This window comes from Carettochelys insculpta, chromosome 5, assembly GCF_033958435.1.
Source record: "Carettochelys insculpta isolate YL-2023 chromosome 5, ASM3395843v1, whole genome shotgun sequence".
In the NCBI taxonomy this organism is placed as follows: domain Eukaryota; kingdom Metazoa; phylum Chordata; order Testudines; family Carettochelyidae; genus Carettochelys; species Carettochelys insculpta.
In genome coordinates this window covers 114782662-114794982 of record NC_134141.1, presented here as the reverse complement: position 1 = coordinate 114794982, position 12321 = coordinate 114782662, and the positions used below count along the sequence as shown (strand labels likewise).

The 12321-nt window shown below is 43.6% G+C and overlaps 1 protein-coding gene across 4 annotated transcripts in view; it reads right to left on the bottom strand.

Moving 5' to 3' along the window:
* The window catches only part of DYM (dymeclin), a 416064-nt gene that overhangs the window by 322217 nt on the left and 81526 nt on the right, over positions 1-12321 (bottom strand). For all 4 annotated transcript variants that reach the window (XM_074995795.1, XM_074995794.1, XM_074995797.1 and 1 more), the window contains exon 8: positions 5439-5581. In XM_074995795.1, coding sequence (XP_074851896.1) covers positions 5439-5581 — 143 coding nt within the window. The remainder of the gene's footprint in view (positions 1-5438; positions 5582-12321) is intronic.

The window sequence follows — 12321 nt, the reverse complement described above, 5'->3', positions numbered from 1 at the left end:
CCCTCTGCTCTGTGCTGCTAGTCTGCTCACTTTCAAATCTGCCACACAAATGAGCTGTTTCTCAGTCTTTCCCTTCCTCCATCAGATGAAGCATTTGCTGCAGATGTGGCATGGTGGGGGTGGCTGGTCCCCATATCCTTGGAACACTTCATCACTGATTGCTATGTTTTTATATTGCGGCATTATATTTTCTGTGCTATTACCAGTCCCTTATGTAATGGTTTCCAACACTGCTGGCTTTTTGGACCACTACTGCACATTAAGATAATGTTTTCAGAGAATTTATTCGCCACGCCAAGATCTTTTTCCTGAGCAGTAACAGCTAATTTAGATCCTATCATTTGGTACTTATAATGAGGATTACATTACTTTGTTTATCAACACTGAATTTCACTTGCAGTTTCGTTGCCCACTCATCCATTTTTACAAGTTCCCTTTGTAACTCGTTGCTGTGGGTTTTGGAGTTAACTATTTTGAGTAATTTTGTGTCACTTGCAAAAGTTGCCACCTTACTATTACTCCCTTCTCCCAAATCAATTATGAATATGTTGAGCAGCATTGATCCCAGAACAGATCCTTGGGGGACCCCACCCTCTCCTTTCTAAAAACTAACCATTTCATCCTACTCTGTTTCTTGTCTAACCAATTAATGATCCACAACAATGATCCCTCTTACCTATGACTGCTTAGTCTGCTTTAGAACCTTTTGCAAGGGACACTGGGTCACCTTTGTTCTGATGTCTGTGGACTCCTTCAAAAAATTCTTATACATGGGTGAGGCAAGAATTCTTCTTATAAAAGCTGATAAGGAGCCCCAAGCTGGGTGTTTCCAGGAGCACAGGAGAGATCAGACCCACTTCTTCCTTTTCTAACCTCCTGCAGTTGCTGCTTCAGAGCCCAGCTCTGAAGGCAACACAGAAGTGAAGGTGACAATCTCATGACCTTCCTACAACATGTTTGCAATCTCTCCCCCATTCTCCCCTGACGAATTCTTTTTTGGGTCTGGACCCCATGGCTACACCACCATGAAATTTCAGTTTTAAACAACTGAAAACACAAAATTTACCAATTTTCAAACCCTATAGCCTTAAAATTGGCCATAATTACCGTGAATTTGGTGGGGCCCTAGATATAGAGCATTCCTGTTAATAAATCTTCCCTTAAGGGATGTCTTCATCTGGCCCTGTCGGTATCCCCCCAAGCTCAGTTAAAAATTTTTCCACAACCTTTTTAATTTAACATTTTGGCAAAATTTTACATTTTCAAAATTCTCATGTACTGTTCACTCCCACTGTATTTGATGCAGCTCAGAACAGAGGAGCACACAAGGCTTAATTCAGAAGTGTCAGGAACTGACCCACATGTAATTTATACTTCCATTACATTGCCTCTAATTTTCACTTTTGATCTATACCCCAAAGAGATTTAATATTCTAAAACAATAAAGAATACAATTCAGACATGAGAAGAACTGGCCCACTCACACATGGATGCAACTACTAGAGCAATACTTTAAAAGAAAAAGTGGGTGGCAAGCACATCTCTTTTCTGGGCTGGCTCTTCAATGATTTCATGGGAAAATAGCATTAAGAAAATTTTAAGTGAAGACTGATTCATCAAGAGGTGGAGTAGCAGTTCCAGGCAATGAAAGCAGCGGCAACATGAAAATGAGCGTGGGAGGACAGCAAGGGAGCTTTGGAGTTTATAAGTTTTGTTTAGGAGATGAGAACAGAGCACATGAATGTGAAACTTCAGAAGCGAGGACAAAAAAAATCTGAAGCTGATAAGGAAATACAGTAAGAAGAGATTTGCACGGAAGAACCACAGCATTCCAGCTATGTGTGAAAAAGAATTTGTAACAGTGGCAATTTGAGTAGATTGGAACAGACAGAGCAGGCTGCTGTATTCTCTGTACCACTGAGTTGCAGGCATGCAAATACTGCAATGCTTGATGATTAATTTTCTTGTATTCCAGACATACCATCCGCTGCTCACATACCCAATCTGCTTAAGTGCCATATTTGTTTATTCCTAAGGGAATTCTGAACCAATAAATTAAAAGTTCCACACAAAAAAAAATCAGTGCGCAAATATTTTAAACTTTTGCAGAGTTCTACATATTCATTTGTCAATAAATAAATGTGGAGGCTCCACCCTGGCAGTGGAGAGCACAGGCCACTGGCTGCATGGAAGTGGAAGATCATTCTGCTGGCCCCAAACCCATGCAAGCACAGAGAATCTGCAACCTGACTCTGACCATGCCAAATCCAAACCTGCCCCAAAAACACCCCAAGGCGCTGCCCCTCCACAACAGGTGCACCAAGACAATAGGAAATACAGTCTGCAATGCATGCCCAGTGCTGGCCCCGATCCAGCAGTGCAGCAGGTTGGCTCAGCTTAGCAGGATCCAAGCGTGAAGGGTGTGGAATGAGAAGGTTCACTGTGGCACAACCTGGATGCTGGCAGCTTGGTAAAGGGTCCAATAGTGTGGGGGATGTGGCTGCACAGGGGCTTGCTGTGGCTTCCATGTGAAAGTGGTTGGGACACAGCAGAGGGTGGATCTGAGAATGGGAAAGTGTGGGGTGGGGGAGCTCAGCAGACATGAGTCCAGGTGCTGGGGGAGAGAGTCTTAGTGGAATAGGCATCCAGGAGCAGCTGGCTGGGGCTCGGGGGTGGGGGGGGGAGGGTGCTTGTCAGAGTGGTCCGAGGTGTGCGCGTGCATCTGGGTGCAGGGAGAAGGCTCACAGGGAGTTCAGATGCAGGTGAAGGTGGGGCTTGGTAAAGTGGGGATTCAGGTGTGGGGGAATGAGGCACGGCAAGGGGATTCTGGCAAGGAGGATGAGCACACAAAAGACTGAGGAGCATTGGGGAAGGGAAGTATGCGGGTGAGGAGAAGTGGAATTTCCTGGAGTCAGATGGGCAGTGGGTCACACGTTCTCTTCCATCCCCAGCCCAGCTGGCACTAGCAGCTCAGGCTGGCACAGGGAAGGAGCCGTCAACTGGGGTGGTCTCCAGCCCCTCATGGTAACGTACTTCTATGCCAGATGTTCTGGGTGCACACACTCTGGGAAGGGGTGCATGACTGCTCTTGCCTTGTGAGAAATCATATTTGTGCAGGGAAACAAAGAAATAGGCAGAGGGATATGTACAGTGGCACAGAATTCCCCCGGGAGTAATTTAAGACTCATTTCAAAACACTGTCTCAACCTTTGCCTTCCCTTTGCAGATTCTGAACAATGATTCTGTTAAAAAAATACAAAGAATCCATGCATCAACAGCGCATTCTGAAAACGATTTTGCATGTGGTGTGGTCCTGTCCACACTGGCAGCCAAAGAGCACTCAAAACTTGTTAGAGCGGAGTAATGACTAAATCATGTTTTGCATTTGTTATTTTCAAACATGTCTCTCCAGGACACATGGGGTCAGTGAGCAAGTTCCTATACAAGGTCAAGCTTCATAGGATGAAAAGCTGAAAGGGTAAACAAAATATCTGCAGATGTCACCTTGCTTAAAAATGATTGAACGAACAAACAAAACAAAACAAAACGAACCCATGATAGCTGAGGGCCCTTGGAAATGGACAGATATAGGGGCATCCTGGAAAGCCCGAGGACAAGGGGAAGACATGTCGGGAAACAAACACGGGGAGGAAGAGCAGGAAGCAAGAAACACACAGTAAATGTCATTTTCCCTGTCTTAAGCAAGATGCCATACTGTACAGAAAAACGTCTTTAAAATAGTTTAAAGTAGTTGTCATTCTCTCTTCTATGACTGAAATAAAAAAAGCAGATTCGTGGGTAGAACAGGTGACTGGGTGTCATAACCCTCAGGATAACATGATTTTTTATGAACAATTTCACGCATACATAAATTTTAGTTATTTAAAAAAAGTAGTGTCAAATAAAATTGCAAGAGAAACAATGGCTTTATGACAGATTAGCTGTGTCTACACGTGCACGCTACTTCGAAGTAGCGGCACCAACTTCGAAATAGCGCCCGTCGCGGCTACACGCGTCGGGCGCTATTTCGAAGTTAACTTCGACGTTAGGCGGCGAGACATCGAAGTCGCTAACCTCATGAGGGGATCGGAATAGCGCCCTACTTCGACGTTCAACGTCGAAGTAGGGACCGTGTAGACGATCCGCGTCCCGCAACGTCGAAATTGCTGGGTCCTCCATGGCGGCCATCAGCTGGGGGGTTGAGAGATGCTCTCTCTCCAGCCCCTGCGGGGCTCTATGGTCACCGTGGGCAGCAGCCCTCAGCCCAGGGCTTCTGGCTGCTTCTGCGGCAGCTGGGGATCTATGCTGCAGGCACAGGGTCTGCAACCAGTTGTCAGCTCTGTGGATCTTGTGTTGTTTAGTGCAACTGTGTCTGGGAGGGGCCCTTTAAGGGAGCGGCTTGCTGTTGAGTCCGCCCTGTGACCCTGTCTGCAGCTGTGCCTGGCACCCTCATTTCGATGTGTGCTACTTTGGCGTGTAGACGTACCCTCGCAGCGCCTATTTCGATGTGGTGCCGCGCAACGTCGAAGTTGAACATCGACGTTGCCAGCCCTGGAGGACGTGTAGACGTTTGCTACATCGAAATAAGCTATTTCGATGTTGGCTTCACGTGTAGACGTAGCCATTGAGTGCAGCCATTATCAGTGTCTGCATATTTCCCTATTAGAAGAACTGAATTCGAAATTAGAAAAGAAATATGGGCTAACAGAGAAAAAGATATGCATGATTAACTCTCTTTATGGGTAAATAGCACTATGTTTAGCACTATGCACTGTATTATAAAGACATGCTCATTTACTGCCTCCATGAGGAGATCCAGATACACTGGCCCAGTTGGACTCTGAAGTATTTCCTGGCAAATTACTCAGAGTTTGAACTTTAATACTCCTTAGGGAAGCAGTCACTGAGTGGATTTAGCAAAACAATAAAATAGTCTACTTTCCAGTACCAACACACGTCCACAGAGTAGTCATTTAACTGGTCAGATAAAAAAATTAATACACAATGTTTATTTAATGGAGCAGACAGTCGCTTATTCACATCACAGAACAATATTTATCTCAAAGGACTTTGCATACTATACACTGTGCATGCACAATCTTTAAACAAAAAAAAGCTAAGGAGAGAGAACTTATGGAAGATCATTATTACTTAAGGGTGCTGTGGAAATGGTTTTTATAGAAATATTCGAGACTGATTTCTAATTTTGCCCAGTTCCAGATCCACTTGCCAGATCTGTCCTCAACCAAGTAAGACCTGCAAAAAAGTCCTCCACGCTGCTGCTGGGCCCTGCTCCTGCTCACTCCTCCCAGTTGCTGGGTAAGTTACCACAATCAAACATAGAGGTATTATCATTGAAAAAAAAATTGCATGAATAGAAAACTCATAATACAGACTACAGATTAGGGTAGCTGTTTAGAGGAAAAGGTAAAACTTACTTGCTACCCCTGATGCAATTCCATAAAGCAATCCTCCTCCATCTGTCTGCTGCTGAAAGACATGGGAACCTGGGGGAGGGCTTCTCTCTTGTCTAATGAAGTTATACAATAAAGTTTTCACAAGTCTGCTTGTATATGGGAGACTGAAAAGGAAAAAACATGTCATATTTACCAAAGAACACAAAGTAAGAACATTAGTAACTACACAAAAACTTAGAAGAAAGATTAGTCCCAGTATATTTGCACAAGAGGGTAGGTTATAACTGTGAACAAAAACCAAAAACTGGAAAAATTAGCACATGTACAGTGCATGCCATCAACACATCTTCATCTCTGCAGACTCTTCACATTGGAGAGTGAGGTAAACATCCCTGTTCTTACAGTTGGAGAAACAGACAATGAAATTAAGTTACTTGTTTATGGTTAAGATAAGTACATTTAATATAATTTTTCCTGTAGTATAATGTTTTAAGAGAATGCTTTAAAATTCTTTGAGCCTTACATTTTTAAAGTGGTTTGCCAATATTCACTTCTTAAACATAACGCCAAGGAAACAGATGTTATGGCTGATGATTAATTAAGTGCTATGGTAATGGGTTCCAGAGAAATATTTCAGATCGATAAAGACAGGAATAGTTGAGAGTGGCAGACAAAACCAGAAATAGATCCCAGGTGTATCAGCTCCCAGCCCAGTGCTTCATCCATAAAGCCATCAATCTTTTCTTTCATAAGGAAACCTATTTCATAAGGTATGCAACTTGATAAAGTTATAGGTTTGATGCCCTCTTTTGTTCTCCAGAAAGTAAATGGTAGCTAGGGTTACTGACACTTATTTAAAGGAGTCTCTCCAGATGTTGGTTACTTTTTCCATTTTAAGGACATTAACATGTATTATAGTGGATTGATTTAAATCAAAGCAATTTAAAATCACTGAATTTAATGAGCAAGCAGGAAATCTTGATTTAAGTAACTGATTTTAATTGTGTATTGCATTTATATGTTCTTTAGTTATTTTCCTAAAAAACTTGAATTTTGTTGATTGGTAACCATTAAAAATGGTTTGCTTTGCAACTATAAACAGCCTTTACACTAAATCTAGTGCTGATTCTGACTAACCAGAAAGACAGAGTATATACTTATTTAAGAATTATGTAGCTTAACTTTTATTAGATAACTAATATTTTACTTGTGATATGTGCCAAACTTTATTTAGATGATAAATAAAAATTAGTTATTTTATTAAATAAAAACATCTTATATGTGCTGAATACATCTGGAAAAAAGTTTATAAAAACATACTTTTCATTTAAAATTGATTTTTTGTAACCCCAGGAAGTATCTGCTCTAAGGGTGTGTCTACACTTGTATTCCTCTTTCGAAAGAGGCATGCAAATGAGGGAAATCAAAAATGCAAATGAGATGCAGATTTTTAATGGGAAGAAGGATTGTTTCAAAGATGGGGTTTACTTATGAAAGAGCAGTGTCTACACTGCTTTTCTTCTTTCGAAAGAGGAATATGCAAATGAGGTGCCAGATAGTTAAATCTGCACCTCATTTGCATTTTCGATTTCCCTCATTTGCATGCCTCTTTTGAAAGAGGCATGCAAATGTAGACATACCCTAAGTCAATTGAACAGTTTATTTCTGATCACCATATTCCTAAAGATGATAGAATGAGTAGCTCTCACCCTCTCTCATTAATTTTTATCCATAGATGGAAAAACTTTTTTCCCCCAACTCCCATTTGGTTTCTTAACTGTAAATAAACTAGCTAAATAACCTGAAGTGAAGAAAATATTTTCCATAAAGCTGCAAATTAATATACTGATGTCAAAAGCTGATTTTGCACCTTACAGAACTCTAGCTCCCCATGCTTAGGAAGTGGTTTGCACCCGTTCAGTGGTTCCACCAGCTTGACTGTTTGAAACTCTCAGCAAACGTACTGCTTCATATTTTTGTATTTAATTTCAATTATTGTAATAGATTATAAATTTATGTCTTAACATATGTTGTCAGTTTTTGATTTTCAACTGGCCTTTTTAATTAATAAATCTCTAATTCAAATTTTAAAAATCTGGGTTTATTAAAAATTTAGTTTATTTTTTTGTCCATCCCAAAACTTAAGCAGGTTATGTCTACACTTGCATTCCCAAGAGGACTGCAAATGAGGGAAACCAAAAATGCAAAAGAGGCATTAATTTACATCTTGCACTTTATTTGCATAATCTTTAAGAAGAGAAACTTTTGAAAGAAAAAAGCAGCGTAGATGGGGCTCTTTCAAAAATAAGCCCCATCTTTCAAAGAACCTTTCTTCCTATTTTGTTTCAGGAAGAAGGGCTCTTTCGAAGATGGGGTTTATTGCCAAAAAAGCCCCATCTAAACTGGCTTTTCTTCTTTTGAAAATCTCTTCCAAAGAGACTATGCAAATAAAGTGCAAGATATGTAAATCACTGCCTCATCTGCTTTTTTGATTTCCCTCATTTGCATTCCTCTTTCGAAAGAGGAATGTAAGAGTAGACATAGCCACACTGATTTGCTCATTGCTGTACATGCACTCCAAATACTCCATCAGCTACATAGACAGCAGAAAGTAGCAACAGCTAGCTTCAGGAGAGTTACCATCTACAGCTAATATTGCCTGTGTGTAATTTTTGTTTCTTTTACAGTTTATAGCTAGAGAACACATAGCATTCAGAAAGTAGGTTTTTAAATATTATTTCACTTTTAATAGTCTATGGCATTAATAACCTCATGATCCTGTAGCAATACAGCTCTGCACGAGTTGACCCCTGCAGTGTACCACTTACCTCAACAGGTAACCATTTGCAGAACTGGGGGCTTACAGACTTACATTTGTTTTCAATTTTTAAACTGTCAGTGTCACTTCAATTGACATCCCCCATCACCCTGCCCCCCAAAATGCAGTCAGTTCCTTTTTGTTCAATAAAAGGAAATGTACTCTACTTATTCCATTATTCTTCTGAACAAAACAGGCAAGACTGTATTTTCTCCAATACTTGCGGTTATGAAACTAGTTTGGAGCAATATACATTGATAAGTGAAACATTTCTTTCAGGTATTGTCACATCACAACCACTCCCCTCTCTGCGTGAAAAGGAAAAGAGGAGCTCAGGGTAAGGGTTGGGAGAAGGTTGCAATACAATGGTACTTCTAAGAAATGTGAGTGGGGGCAGACTGAACGGGACTCATGGAAAGGGACTGGGGTGTGCAGCGTAGTGCAGGAGTCAGGGCAGAAGGCTGGGGCTGTGGCAGGCAGGAGTCAGGGTTGAGTGATATGTGGAGGGGTGCAGGAGTCAGAGCAGAGGTTTGGGGAGGGCATAAGGGGAAGTACAGGGGGAGGGGTTGGGGCAGTCCCAGATGGAAGAGGAGGGGAAGGCTGATGTGAGGCTGTCCAAGTTACAGCCAGGTTAGCTGGCTGGTGGACTGGTCCTTGCCCTGCACTGCCCCTGTGCTGCTCATCATTAGCCAGTGCTGCTAAAGAGAGACAGTACAGGCTGGGATGTGGGCGCCCTACCAGGAACCCAGCTGGGAGTATACACACCTCCTACAGAGTGCCCCTATTTGGCCCCTTGTGAGCCGATGCCCAGGTGCCAGCTAAAGGGTCTGGATGTGCACCCTGCTAAATTCCTCCACAGGACTTGGAGTTGAATTCGTTCCTTTAAACTTAAATGACTGGTGGAACAAAAGCGACTTTTTCCAGTGGGGGCCAGCCTGGTTTGATGACAGCAACCCCAGTGATCACAACCTTTTAAATGACTCTGGGAAGGGAACTTGGGTGGCATGGACAATGGAGACCTACACTGTGGGGTCAACCTTTCGAATATATAACAGAAACCTCCAGGGAAGTGTACCCCATCTGCTTTGGGAACAAAAATGGCACAGGACCCCACCTCGGGTGGTTAAGGGATCAGCAGTGCACCCACATCATAAGTTTTAACGAAAAATTAAAAATCTGGGATAGCTATCCCAGTACAACCCCCCAAAAACCCTTAAGGTGCTGGGGATATAACATCTCCCACACTGGCACATTATTGCAGAGGGATGTCACTGTTGTTCCCCTAAACTTTAGTCAATACCCTGAGTGAAAAGCCTGGTACAATCATACCCTATTCATAATTCCCACCACTGGACAAATATATAACCCCACACTGGTAACCAGTAATACCCTACTCTCAAACCAGTGTGCCAGAGCGAACCTTTTTGCTGCAGACCAAGTCCTACAGGACCTGCTGTTTGCCTTGCATTGCACAACTGCTAATGATAGTCACTGTGCTACCCACCATATTCCAAAGAAAGGACCCGCTGGAACAGGGTGGTATAAGGGACCCTATTCCCCTATCCTAAAGAAAGAGCCAGGATTGTTTTTCATCTGTGGGCAGCACACCTACAAGTATCTGCCACTAAACTGGATAGGGCGCTGCTCACTAGGGCATGCTGCCCCTGGGGACTTACTGTACACCCCCACATTATGGCTCCAGGTGTAACTAACCTTGGAAGTTTCTTGCACCAAATGCCAAGAAGATTTACCACAAACCCCCTTATAAAACGCCCTACAGATTTCCACCAGTTCACCCGTGCATTCCTGCCCTGCCTTGGAGTAGCTGAGCTGGAAAAGGCACTAGTAAATGTATCTGGGCAAATAGAGCAGGCTCTAAACCGCACTGCAGATGCCCTAGGCTTGCTTAATGAGCAAATGCAATCAGTAGCCCACTATGCCCTACAAAACAGAATAGCCTTAAATGCAGTTTTAGCCCAACAAGGGGGAGTATGTGCAGTAATTAACCAGTCTTGCTGCTTTTATGTAAATAAATCAGGACAAATTAAACAAGATGTACTCGCTATAAAGGGCGCTATTAAAGGTACTACATGCTGTAACTAAAAACGGGAAAATCTCATGGCTAGATTGGCTAGCCCAACACTTAGAACTTTCATTAACTCCATTCCTTCACTCTATTGTAAATACTATATTAACCATTTTACTCATTGTAATTGCTTGCTGTATACTTCTATGTATTGTTAGGCGTTTTGTGTACACAGCTGTCTCCTCTGCACAAATCCGGCATATGGCATTGGCAAGTGATCCTAAATCAATCCCTTGATCTAAAATTACCTAATCAGACCCTGCCAATAGGGCGATTTTAGCTTCCTCCAAGGAGGGCAAGAGGTGCTGGCATCACCACCACCTTGCTTCCTGGGACGTAATAAGGCGTGTCAAGGGGGTGGAATGTAGCCAAACATGAACCCCCCACTTGGCCTTTTCTTTCTTCTCCCCCCCCGCTGGGAGAGACAGAGAGAGAAACAAGCAGGGGAGACAGGTAGCCTTTGATGTCCTGGGAACGCAGGTGTGCTGTCTCGCCCAGCCTCTCTACTATACACAAAAACCAGACAGTGAATGGGCTAGCTAATGGCCGCCCTTCTGGCTGATCTCGGTAATTGACACGCCTTGATCACTTCCCCAGGAAGAACAGGGAACCCCCGCCTATCACCTCCAAAGGTGCCCAATTGTCCACAATTCACAGGTGCGAATTGAGCCTTGCACCTTCCTTGGGAAACCTGGGGTTCAAAATATTCCTCCCAATTGGCCACTTGAGACCAGGAAGAAGCGTACGTGACAAAAGGAGTATAAAGGGGCTTGCCAGACCACCCCCCCTTTAAGTTTCAATTACCTACACCTGCTGGCCAGGTCTGGAATTAACTCCCGAGACTGGGGACGCCTGGTTCATATCTGTTTCTTCCCGAGGGATTGAGAGAAAGATTCTGGGTCACACTGGATCTAGGAGGCAGGGGTAAGAATTACACCTGTATTACACTTCTTTCCTATAGGAATTGAGGGAAAGACTCTGGTTCCACCAGGTCTAAGAGGCAGGGGTGAATATCACACCTGCAACTTGCCTTTCTTGTGTACACATTAATTGTATTAGTTTAAGCTAGCTAGATTGTCTAAAACTTTTCTTAAGTTAAATTGTGTTGTTTCCCTTTTAAAAACTGAGAGTACTAACTTGTACTTTAATCATTTGTCTTAGTTAAATTGTTTCTATCTTTGTATAAATAAAAGGTAACTGTTAAAGCCTCTCTAAAGAGAAGTTACTCACTGTAGTAACGACGGTTCTTCGAGATGTGTCCCCGTGGGTACTCCACGATAGGTGTCGGGCTCGCCCTGGTGCCGCAGGTTGGATCTTTTCAGCAGTTTCTGCTGGACCGCGCATGCGCCGGCACGCGCCGCTCCCTTGCGCGCTCCCAGCCGCGTGCGCGATCCGGTCCCCGCCAGTTCCTTGACCAACCGCCTCGGATGCTCCTGAAAAATACTAAACAGAGATCCGAAGCGGGGAGGATAGGCGGGTGGTGGAGCACCCACGGGGACACATCTCGAAGAACCACCGTTACTACGGTGAGTAACTTCTCTTTCTTCCTCGAGTGTCCCCGTGGGTGCTCCACGATAGGTGACTACCCAGCAGTAACCCAAGATAGGAGGTGGGTAATCGGTTTATGTGCAGCTTGTCCCCGAGAGGACCGCTGTCGAGAGACAGGTATCCTCTTGGAATACCCTGTGAAGGGCAAAATGCTTGGTGAAGGTGTCATAGGATGACCAGGTCGCCGCTCTGCAAATGTCTTTTAGCGCAATGCCCTTGAAAAAGGCTGTTGATGCCGCCACCGCCCTAGTGGAGTGAGCCCTAGGCGGGGCCAGTAAAGGAGTCTAAGTTCGTAGCACATTTTTATGCAGGATACGATGTGCTTCGAGATTCTCTGCGAAGAGAGACCTTCTCCTTTTGATTTGGGAGCGAGAGAGACTAGGAGTCTATCCGTTTTCCGGAAGGACTTAGTCCTGTCTATATAGAAAGCCAGCGCCCTCCTCACATCCAGG